Source organism: Sebastes umbrosus, chromosome 16 (genome assembly GCF_015220745.1).
Source record: "Sebastes umbrosus isolate fSebUmb1 chromosome 16, fSebUmb1.pri, whole genome shotgun sequence".
Classification (NCBI taxonomy): Eukaryota; Metazoa; Chordata; class Actinopteri; order Perciformes; family Sebastidae; genus Sebastes; species Sebastes umbrosus.
Window position 1 is genome coordinate 3,312,473 of NC_051284.1, and position 12,237 is coordinate 3,324,709.

Genomic DNA, 12,237 nt, shown 5'->3' on the forward strand with positions numbered 1-12,237 from the left:
GTATGAAGAGTGAACTCTATGGTGTCCAGCAGCTCCACTGTCACTGGCCTCATAAAGGGGTCGACAGAGAAGAAACCGTTGTCTGACTTCACTTGCAGATGATGTTATATTATAGAGCTGCAAGGCAAAGTGTATATCTTTTTTTAACTGAACAAAATCAATCACAAAACATGTGAAGGAACACTTACATTTAGCTAAATAACTATTATGAAATAAAATACAATACAGATAACTAGAACAGAGCGAATACAAATTATACACAAGTTAATTTTTATTGTTACATTAAAAATAAAATACGTTATTAAATTATTAAAGGTACAGTGTGTAACATTTCGGGTGAATCTTTTAGCAGTTCAGCTGGTAGTGAGTCTGAGTGTTATAAGTGAGTCAGCCTTTTTTTTGGTAGTTTTTCGATTACATTTCAGCATTTCTTCATCACGGTGAATTCTAGTGTTTAAACTGCAGCCTGTCAGGACGTCAAGTCAACAGTTAACAGGAAAAGGAACGGCACTAGCTTTCGTACTTGGGTGTGTTTGTGCAGCTCTAGACACTCCACTGCTGTACCTATAATGAAAACTCATTTTGGACCGGAGGATTATATGTTCCCGGAGCTATGATGGAGTTCAGAGCCCTGTGAGGCTGATAGCTGGTGCTTCAGAACACTCAGCTGCTTCAACCTCAACTGGACACTGTAAATCTTGTTTTCTAACATTTGCTATCTTCAAAATGAGTATTTATTGTTGTAAGGCAGTCCTATTTTGTAAAACCTACAAGTTGATAAGAAATAAATATTAACATCAGTTTGCTAGCGTTAGAAGAACCCTGAAGTGCAGCTACAGAGCTTGGTGACTTTGTTTGCACAGCTGATACCTTTGTAATGTGTTTCCATGTGTAATGTTGGTGTGTCTTAAAGGGACTGTTTGTAAGAATCAGAATTGCTTGTTAACAGCGACACCTGTGGCCGTTAAGTAAACGAAGGCCAGCCTCGGGCTCGCGCTTGCTCGCTCTACATAGACATGAACGAGCATCGCTCAAAACAGTGAGGCGACACACGTCAGCTAAAACCACAATATCACTCTATATTTCAGCTGCTTGGCAGTAATGTTAGCTGACCAGACGAAGGTCTCTCCATGAATCAATGCTGATCCTAGTGTTGGCTCTTCCTGGTTCAGCCTCCCGACCGCGGCCGGAGTGAACAGGGGAGACACCGGAGTTTTGGTCGGAGACGATAACGTTTCTCTCTGCGGAGCCCCGTCACTTCACAAGACACGGGAAACCTCTGTTGGTCTGGAGGAGCTGCAGCAGTTATTTCTGCACAAACGTCCACTGTACATTCACTAGATATTCTCAGAGCTAAACTAACTCTTCTGCAGTGTGGAGTGAGCGCGCATGCACGTGAGGTGGAGCGAGCTGAGTGAAGGCAGGCAGAGGAGCAGAATACAGCAGAGACTCCGGTCCTGGAGACCAAAGCTACCGTCACCCCCGCGTCCTCCAACTGCGGCCAACACTGTTTAATAGACGAGCTTCACTAGATACAACCAAGAGGTTTTGGTGCTTCTGTGTAGTTTGTGTTGGAGTCTGAGTCTGAGCAGCGTAGCCACACGCGAGTGTGCATGGGACACCGACCCGCAATGATTTATATGTGTAAGAAGTTACAAACAGTCCCTTTAAGCATAGAACTAGAATGAGAGTTGAACAGACATTACCATTCAAATCAACATAGCAGGATGGTCAGAGCGGCAGACATTTTTATGTGTACCGTTGCCATTCACCGTATTCACACCAAAGAGTACGTGACAACCGCCAATAGATGGCGATGAGGTAGCGCTGCCACCATTTTGGACTGAAAACGCCAATGAATCTGTGGCCATGGATGTATAAAGAGACGTCTGTAATTCAGAAGATCATTTTGTACTTTATATTAATAATAATAATAATAATACTGTCCACATGACTCAGTCACATTAATATCTCCCTCCCAGTGTCTCAAACTAGTTAAATCAGGTAGCTCCATCACTCCTCTGTCTCCTCACAGAGAGATAACCATCCTAACCTTTTCTCATAATTACAACATCCGTATCTCATCATGAACACAGTTTTCTGGTAATTATTAGATCTATTTTGGTAATAATGAGATAGTAAGTCATAACCAAAGCCTGGATGTCTTCTTCTCTGGTCAATGCAAAGCGCTCACATACAAAGAAACCAAACCAAACATTTTCACAACGTAAAATCAGCTTATTCACAGAGTTTCTTAGTTTCTGAAAGCGGTTTTATTTATTTGAATATAGTAGATGATCGTGATACATTTATTACAGTGATCTTAATCATTTCATCTCTCCCAAACATGAGTCCTGATCCAACAGCAACAATGGTGACATGAAAATTGAATATTTGGAGCATATTTGAACACAGATCTGCACAGGTTAGTGTAACGTTCTCCTTCTGATGACGCTCTGGTGTGGTTTTGGTTGTTAAATGGTTGTAAGAAGACGGGTCACATGATGTCGTCCAATAATGATCTGCCTGGACCCGACTTCAAAAAGTACTTTGTTAAAAATACAATTATGTGTTTTGTTTTTTTATTCTGTAATAAAAATGTTCTCATAGTCTTTAAATGGTTTTGAGCAGACCTCCTAAAGTGAGGTCCTCTCCACGTAGAATAAACCACATTTTTATTATTTATTGTTTTATTTATTTATTTGTTTTTTTATTCTGTCATAAAAATGTTCTCATATTGTCTTTAAATGGTTAAAATTAAGCAAAATTCTTGTTCACAAATTTAAGTATATTCCTTAATGTACAAAATTAAGCAAAATTCTAATGAAATAAGCAAAATTCTTGTTCACAAATTTAAGTATATTCCATAATGTACAAAATTAAGCAAAATTCTAATGAAATAAGCAAAATTCTTGTTCACAAATTTAAGTATATTCCTTAATGTACACAATTAAGCAAAATTCTAATGAAATAAGCAAAATTCTTGTTCACAAATTTAAGTATATTCCTTAAAGTACAAAATTAACCAAAATTCTTACAAATCAAGCAAAGTCCTTGATCACAAATTTAAGTATATTCTTTAATGTACAAAATTAAGCAAACTTCTTGTTCACAAATTTAAGTATATTCCTTTGGTAAAAATGAAGCAAAATTCTTTATCATAAATTTAAGTATATTCCTTAAAGTACAAAATTAAGCAAAATTCTCATGAAATAAGCAAAGTCCTTGATCAAAAATGTAAGTATATTTCTTAATGTACAAAATTAAGCAAACTTCTTGTTCACATTCCTTTGGTAAAAAAGAAGCAAAATTCTTGATCATAAATTTAAGTATATTCCTTAAAGGGACTGTTTGTAACTTTTTAAGCGTATAAATGTAGCGGGTCGCCACACATGCGCGCTCGCATATGCGCGTTCGCGTGTGGCCGCTGCCTCTCCTCCTCTGCCTGCCTGCCTTCACTCAGACAGCGCGCGCGTTCTCGCTCAGCTCGCTCAACATCTAGACGTGAACGTGCGCTCACTCCACACTGCAGAAGAGTTAGTAGCTCTGAGAATATCTAGTGAATGTACAGTGGACGTTTGTACAGAAATAAATGCTGCAGCTCCTCCAGACCAACAGAAGTTTCCCGTGTCTTGTGAAGTGATGGAGCTCCTCAGCGAGTAACGTTGTCTTCTCGTTACCTACCGGGTGCCGGTGTCTCCCTGCTCTCTCCGGATGCGGGCGGAGAGAGCGGAGGAGACACGCTGCAGAGCTTCGCTGTATCAGCCTGCGCAGAGGCAGGAAAAGCCAACACTAAGATCAGATCTAAATCATGTTCATGGAGAGACCTTCGTCTGGTCAGCTAACATTACTGCCAAGCAGCTGAAATATAGAGTGATATTGTGGTTTTAGCTGACGTGTGTCGCCTCACTGTTTTGAGCGATGCTCGTTCAGGTATATTTCGAGCGAGCAAGCGCGAGCCCGACGCTGACTTTCGTTGATTTCACGGCCACAGGTGTCGCTGTTAAGAAGCATTTCTGAAAGTTACAAATGGTCCCTTTAAAGTACAAAATTAAGCAAAATTCTTAAGAAATAAGCAAAGTCCTTGATCACAAATTTAAGGATATTCTTTAATGTACAAAATTAAGCAAAATCTTATGAATTCATCAAAATTCTTGATCAGAAATTTAAGTATATTCCTTAAGTAGTCCGTTGGGACCGAGTCATGTGACCGAGCGGACCCAATGGATGAGGAACATCGACGGAAGATCCAGGTACTTTTCTAGATGGAGGTTGAGCCATTTTGGCATCATGCGCCACTGAGCAACTTTCATAGGACTGAACGGGGGCCCGCCTCCAACACTGTATTCAGTTCAAGTAAAAAATATAGTATATACTGTTTTATAATATTTACAGCTTGTTTAAAGGGAACATGCGTATAAAATGAACTGCTGGATGGTTGTGTGTTATAAATCCATCTGGATGTGAGATGAGCTCTTTGGAGGTGCTACTCTGCTCCCTGAGCTCCTTCCTCTTCAGTCGGCCCTCCTTCAGCTGCAGGAACACCCAGGTTATAATAATCAGGCTCAGCCTTCTCCCGTCTACCCGGCCTCTGCCCCCTGGTGGTCTGGAGACACATGACAGCACACAGATGTGACTTCCTGCATCACTCCTCTCTCTTCACTTCAATAAACACAGACTGAGTGCTTCATGTCAGTCAGTGGTCTAAACAACAGATGTGTGTCAGTACCTTATAGTAGAAGTAAAAGCCAATGTTCGCCAACAGCAGAATCAGCGGCAGGACGATCGCTCTGATGATAAAAGGCCTTAGATCTGATCAAACACATAGACAGTCATCACATCACATGACTTCATGAGTCCAACAGCTCCCATTAAACACAAACTGTAGTGACCTGAAATCTAAAATCACTTCAACATGGAGACTTATCTCCTAAACTTATTACATTTCATATTTACCTCATATTAAATGTTTGCACCTGATGTAATATCTTCATTGCGTCTAGTCTGTAAAGACGTCATCTATTTCCTGATCATTTAGTAAATTATGGTCCCATTTAGAGTCAAATAGACCATAAAGCAGGGGATCCTTTAGGGCCGACTACCTTGTGATTGACAGGACGCCACCGTTGTCCGGTCTGGGAGTTGTCTTACAACTTTAGCCCTTTCGTAGTGTGTTTCCAGTTTATCAAAGTTAATTGTAACATTTTGGTCAACTAAAAATGTCTCATTTAGAGTTTGGTTGTACTTAGCTCCACCCTCTCGTGTCACTTCTGGTTGCAAAAAAACAAGATGGCGACGTCCAAAAACCAAGATGGCTACAACCAAAAACCAAGACGGGCTACGACCAAAATTCAAAGTGGGGATGGCCAACATTCAAGATGGCGACTGCCAAAAACCAAATGCGACGGCCAAAAACCAAGATGGTCTCCCTATTCCGGGCGGGTTCCGCAAGTCCGTTGGCTCCGATTCATAAAGTTCTGTGAATCGCTCTTGGTCTGGCCCCTCCCCTGGGACCACTTTACCTAGGGAGACCCTACCAGGAGCTAATGCCCCCGACAACAGAGCTCACAAAAACTAGGGATGTGCATTCCTAGCAAAAATACTATTCCATAATCACTGAGAACTAGTCGATTCTTTTTCGAAAATAATGTTTGTGGGTTTTTGGGGGTTTTTGGACTGAATTTAAATTAAATATTTAATCAATAGTCCATGTCCATGGAGTAGAGAAGAAATTAGCGGTAAAGTTGTCTTGTGTTATTAAATGTACAGTAGTGTCTCAAACACACGCACTCACACTTTTTGCTCTCCCCACTTGTGAAATGAATCCGGCACCGTGTTCAGGATTAGGCATCGTACTGGGGACCGAGGAGACGGGTGATGGAGCGGTTGCCCCTGCCGCCACCGACGTCGGGTATATGCTAGGCCGTTCAGGTGTAACTGGCACCGCAGCATTTTTCTTGACATAAAAGCAATCAATAGTTCTCTTCATTTTGAATTACCGGTATGTTTTATGGTTGTGATGTCGCTCGAGGAAGAGCGACATAAACACACAGAGACAGACCTTTCAGGTGCACCGGTGCGACCAATGAAAATATTTAGTCGCACTAGACAGATTTTTGGTGTCACTCTGGAGTCCTGTGAGGGTGCAGGTCGTATCCACGCTGACCCTCAGCCACTTTCTACTTTTCCGTTTCGTCTCACTGCGGTTTGCTTTGGTTGACGGATACAGAACGGATATGACGTCACTTTATGATTTTGGACACAGCCATGGTAAGGAATTTTATTGAAGTGGTCATTCTCTCAATAAGCAAGTGGAATGGATTTGATAATGAAGCACTGACACAGCGCTTTGAAAACAGCAGCAAGTGGACAGACTGATGCATTGATTTTTGACATGGTAAAAGTGTGGGAGATGTTTAAAGGTCCTGATACACCAAGCTGATGGTTTGGGGTCGTCGGTGAGCGTCTGTCGGCCTAGGTTTTTTGGTGTATCCCGCACCGTCGGCTCTAGTCTGCCCGTTTCAGAGGTTTTTCGACGGAACCCATTGGTGAGAGAAATCCCTCTGATTGGCTGTTCAGCTTAAACAAATTAGTGCACGAGAAGAGAAACGGAAGTGAGGAAAGCAAGCCAACGAGTAAAGTCAAGAGGACACACACAGAAGGCTCTTCTCATTTTTCATCTTCATCTCATCTGATCATTCCAACACACAGATTTTTTTACAGCGACATGAACATCTGGAATGAAGCTAAGTGGTGAGTGAGAGTGGTGTGAAAATGGTCGTCAAACGCTGCTTTGTTTGAGTGCAACGTTTTGGCCAAGTGAAAGGTGACATGAGGCGACGCAACTGGTGGCCTTCGTCGCCAATAGTTCTCTGATGTTGGGTTGGTGTGTCTGGGCCTTAATGGCTGCGATGCCCATGGACAGCTTTATGGACCTGCTCATAGTGAAATTCCTCACTCAGTTCTCAGAGAACCAGAGTTATCCTGGTAACCAAACATACATTATGTCCTTTGTATGACTTTAGTTACTATATGACATGTGTAACACAATGACAGTAGTCACAGTGTCATTCCAGAAACAACAACATGGACCCTGTTGTCAGCTGATCATTTTCACTCTGTTCGGAACAATCACATTTTCCAAACCTGCATGTAAACAGTCAGCTTACCTGCGACAGTGAGAGAGATCAGACGGCTCTCAGACGAGAAGTTATGAGAAAAAACATAGACGTGATAAACACAGCTGTAGCTTCCTTGGTGGGCGGGCTCTGCAGCAGGAAACAGGAAGTGGGCGGAGTGATTGACAGCTGGCTCAATGTAGTTGAGTGCTGAGGTGGAGGAGGTGAAGTTGAGCTGGAAGGAGCCTCCTGGGTACTGTGGCTGGATGGAGCAGCTGATGGTGAAGGTGGAGCCCCTGAGCACGTGAAACCCCTGCTGCTGGGCCTCGGAGACCCCGTCCACAGAGGAGGACCCAGAGATGTTGGGCTGAAGCAGCAGGTCTGTAAACACAGAGAGATGATTGAGATGATGAAACGTCACGTTCACCCTCCCTTCAACTAAATGGCCCCTAAAAAAAGGGTGTGATTTCACCAATCTGACAAACACAGAGACAGACAGACAGGTGCCAGATGACATGATGTCATACATGATGTCACTGAAAGGCTTACCTGAGCAGGTGAGATTCAGGATGAGGGGAGAGTAATCTGATGTTGCACACTCCCTCAGAGCAGATCCAGACTCAAAACAGTCAGAGTTGATCCTCCACAAAATTCTGCTTGAGGACTCCTTTCTCTGATTTACAGAAACAGCAGAGCCACAGTCCAACTCCCTGCAGGCAGCACTTGCTACCTTCAGGCTCCAGTCAGAGTAATAGTTACCCACTGGTCTCCAGTCTCCCTGATATTTCAACTCCAGTGTTCCTGCACAGCGACTGTTTCCTCCCACCAACCTGACATCATCAGACTTTGAACAGAAACAAGAGAGTCATCAGTAAAAGAATAAAGTGAGTTTCATTAGAACAGAAATGAACCAGATCAGAGCTGCAGCTCCTCTTCTACCTGAGCAGGTGAGTCCAACAGCTTTGCCAGGTGAGCAGGTGTTTCTATCTGAGCCTGAGCTTCTACAGTCCAGGAGAGCAGACTCAGTTCCTCCACACTGGAACTCTTTGGTCCACATTGAAGCCTCTACGTCTCCATAGAGCGCCCCCTGGAGGACTGAAGGAGCCCCACAGCCAAGCTCCCTACAGACCACCTCTGCATCCTGCTGGTCAAAGTCAGCGTCACACACTGAGGACCAAGACTGGTTAAACTGGTTCGACTTCACCTCCAGTCTGCCTGAGCACAGACTAGTCCCATTCACCAGCCTGACAGAGTCTGGAGAGATGATAGAAGATAAAATAGAGAGAGATAAAAGACACTAAATAAAAAGATGTCATGAAACAACAATTCAATGATTCAAACTGGACTCAGAACAGTTCCAACATGAATTCATCATTAACAACAGAACACATCTTTATAACACCACAGACTGCAGCAGTTTTACCATCACATTTACATTTAATACACTCTAACAATTGTTATCCATTGTTGAACATTTTTAATGTGTTTTCAAACAATAACACAACATCATCATCTGCAGATTTCTCTCTTCTGTTCCTTCTGCTCAGCTACTCCACAATCTTTACTCTCCACACAGAGAAGTTACAAAGTTTTCATTCTTTCTTATTTTTCTAAGAATATGTGTAACCCAGAATAAAAATCTGGTCAGAAAACGATCCCTAAAATCTAAAAGGGATAGGATCTGGACTCTGTCTTTTTAAGGAGTTTCCCAGGGTGAAGGAGGCCACGTGGGTGTGGAGATACTGACGAGCCCCCGGCTGAGCTGAGCTGCTCAAAGTTGTGGCCAGTAGGTCACTGGTGCCTGTTATGGTGGCAGCTAAAGAAGCTGCTGGTGGAAACCAGTGGCTAAGAAAGCTGTGAAGCTGAAGAAGGAGTCCTTTCAGGCTGGTTGCTGGTCAGACCATGGGGACTCCTGAAGCAGCAAACATTTATGTTTCATATATACAGATATATATCTGTATGATTTACGGAGGCAGCAGCTCATCAGACTCCGTCATGGCTGCTGGAGTCAGTCTGCTGCCATTCTAGCTGGTGCATGTGTGTGTCAACCTGGGTACATTACTGTCATAGATGATGTCATAGATGATGTCACTGTAAGGCTTACCTGAGCAGTTGAGATCCAGGATGATGTTAGAGTGATCTGATAGTGTGCACTCCCTCAGAGTAGATCCAGACTGAAGACGGTCAGAGTTGAACCACCACACAGATCTGGATGAGGACTCCTCTCTCCATCCTATATAAACAGCAGAGCCACAGTCCAGTTCTCTACAAAAAATAGTTGCTACCTTCAGGCTCCAGTCAGTGAGAAAGCTATTCACTGGTCTCCAGTCTCCCTGATGTTTCACCTCCAGTGTTCCTGCACAGCGACTGTCTCCTCCCACCAACCTGACATCATCAGACTCTGAACAGAAACAAGAGAGTCATCAGTAAAATAATAAAGTGAGTTTCATTAGAACAGAAATGAACCAGATCAGAGCTGCAGCTCCTCTTCTACCTGAGCAGGTGAGTCCAACAGCTTTGCCAGGTGAGCAGGTGTTTCTATCTGAGCCTGAGCTTCTACAGTCCAGGAGAGCAGACTCAGTTCCTCCACACTGGAACTCTTTGGTCCACATTGAAGCCTTTACGTCTCCATAGAGCACCCCCTGGAGGACTGAAGGAGCCCCACAGCCAAGCTCCCTACAGACCACCTCTGCATCCTGCTGGTCAAAGTCAGCTTCACACACTGAGGACCAAGACTGGTTAAACTGGTTCGACTTCACCTCCAGTCTGCCTGAGCACAGACTAGTCCCATTCACCAGCCTGACAGAGTCTGGAGAGATGATAGAAGATAAAATAGAGAGAGATAAAAGACACCAGACACTAAATAAAAATATGTCATGAAACAACAATTCTGTTATGTTCTGGTTTAGACCACAGCGTGGACTCAAATGCAGCACACCACAAGAGTTTTAAAGTATGAACAAAAGAATATTTATTCCAAAAACCAGGTTCCAGGTTGAACATAGAACAGAGTGCAGGAGTAGGCAGGCAGGCAGGAAGCAGCCACAGCTGGCAGACGAAACAGACCTGAGCACAGAGCAAAAACGAGGTCAGTCCAAACAATCCAAAAATGAGAGCAACAGCAAAACAAGAGCAAAGATCCTAGGGAGCCTGATTAAGTCAAATACCACTGAGGGCGACGGAACGATCTGGCGATGAGTAGCAGGAAAGCCGGGGTATATATACTGCAGGTGTGATGATTGGTAGCAGCTGCTCCAGCCGAGCCCGCCCAGAGGAGGAGGAGGAGGAGGAAGGCCACACCTCCCGACACACTGACAAACTAGACAAACCAGGGGAAAACACACAAGAGACAAAAGGACAGGGAAACATAGGAAACAAAAGGAACTCCTAGACTAAAGGTAGTGAACATGACAAATTCAGTGATTCAAACTGGACTCAGAACAGTTCCAACATCAGTTCATCATTAACAACAGAACACATCTTTTTACTTTTTAATATTTTTTTTAACCCTAACCCCAGGGGACTCCTGAAGCAGCAGACATGTATGTTTCATATATACAGATATATATCTGTATGATTTACGGAGGCAGCAGCTCATCAGACTCCGTCATGGCTGCTGGAGTCAGTCTGCTGCCATTCTAGCTGGTGCATGTGTGTGTCAACCTGGGTACATTACTGTCATAGATGATATCATAGATGATGTCACTGTAAGGTTTACCTGAGCAGGTGAGATTCAGGATGAGGGGAGAGGAATCTGGTGTTGCACAATCCCTCAGAGCAGATTTAGACTGAACACAGTCAGACCTGATCCACCACACAGATCTGGATGAGGACTCCTCTCTCCATCCTACCGAAACAGCAGAGCCACAGGAAAGTTCTCTACAAACAATAGTTGCTTCCTTCAGGCTCCAGTCAGAGTAATAGCTACCCACTGGTCTCCAGTCTCCCTGATGTTTCACCTCCAGTGTTCCTGCACAGCGACTGTCTCCTCCCACCAACCTGACATCATCAGACTCTGAACAGAAACAAGAAAGTCATCAGTAAAATAATAAAGTGAGTTTCATTAGAACAGAAATGAACCAGATCAGAGCTGCAGCTCCTCTTCTACCTGAGCAGGTGAGTCCAACAGCTTTGCCAGGTGAGCAGGTGTTTCTATCTGAGCCTGAGCTTCTACAGTCCAGGAGAGCAGACTCAGTTCCTCCACACTGGAACTCTTTGGTCCACATTGAAGCCTCTACGTCTCCATAGAGCGCCCCCTGGAGGACTGAAGGAGCCCCACAGCCAAGCTCCCTACAGACCACCTCTGCATCCTGCTGGTCAAAGTCAGCTTCACACACTGAGGACCAAGACTGGTTAAACTGGTTCGACTTCACCTCCAGTCTGCCTGAGCACAGACTAGTCCCATTCACCAGCCTGACAGAGTCTGGAGAGATGATAGAAGATAAAATAGAGAGAGATAAAAGACACCAGACACAAAATAAAAAAGATGTCATGAAACAACAATTCAGTGATTCAAACTGGACTCAGAACAGTTCCAACATGAGTTCATCATCAGGACACATCTTTTTAATAGCATTGTCATTTATAATGACATCATGTCTTTATCAAACAATAACACAACATCATCATCTGCAAATTTCTCTCTTCTGTTCCTTCTGCTCAGCTACTCCACAATCTTTACTCTCCACACAAAGAAGTTACAAAGTTTTCATTCTTTCTTATTTTTCTGAGAAGATGTGTAACCCAGAATCAAAATCTGGTCAGAAAACGATCCCTAAAATCTAAAAGGGATAGGGTCTGGACTCTGTCTTTTTAAGGAGTTTCCCAGGGTGAAGGAGGCCACGTGGGTGTGGAGATACTGACGAGCCCCCGGCTGAGCTGAGCTGCTCAAAGTTGTGGCCAGTAGGTCACTGGTGCCTGTTATGGTGGCAGCTAAAGAAGCTGCTGGTGGAAACCAGTGGCTAAGAAAGCTGTGAAGCTGAAGAAGGAGTCCATCAGGCTGGTTGCTGGTCGGCCCAGGGCGACTCCTGAAGCAGCAAACATTTATGTTTCATATATAGAGATATATATCTGTATGATTTACGGAGGCAGCAGCTCATCAGACTCCGTCATGGCTGCT

At 43.7% G+C, this 12,237-nt stretch overlaps 1 protein-coding gene across 1 annotated transcript; it reads right to left on the reverse strand.

The window, feature by feature from the left end:
* Window positions 1-3,965: 3,965 nt before the first annotated feature.
* Window positions 3,966-11,492, reverse strand: LOC119504383 (scavenger receptor cysteine-rich type 1 protein M130-like). The gene is made up of 5 exons (XM_037796472.1): window positions 11,227-11,492; window positions 10,837-11,133; window positions 7,170-7,499; window positions 4,730-4,812; window positions 3,966-4,606 (listed from the first exon to the last, which is right to left on the reverse strand). Exons 1-5 carry the CDS (start codon window positions 11,342-11,344, stop codon window positions 4,487-4,489), a joined length of 948 nt encoding a protein of 315 aa, XP_037652400.1. The 5' UTR covers window positions 11,345-11,492; the 3' UTR covers window positions 3,966-4,486.
* Between the last annotated feature and the right edge of the window lie 745 nt (window positions 11,493-12,237).

What these genes read in the sequence shown, in the direction of transcription:
- LOC119504383 (XM_037796472.1), bottom strand. Translation starts at nt 11,344, where the DNA reads ATGTGGACCAAAGAGTTCCAGTGTGGAGGAACTGAGTCTGCTCTCCTG. An exon ending in CCTGAATCTCACCTGCTCAG is followed by an intron (nt 7,500 to 10,836) that starts GTAAACCTTACA and finishes CTGTGTTTACAG; the next exon opens with ACCTGCTGCTTCAGCCCAAC. An exon ending in GCTTTTACTTCTACTATAAG is followed by an intron (nt 4,607 to 4,729) that starts GTACTGACACAC and finishes ATGTGTCTCCAG; the next exon opens with ACCACCAGGGGGCAGAGGCC.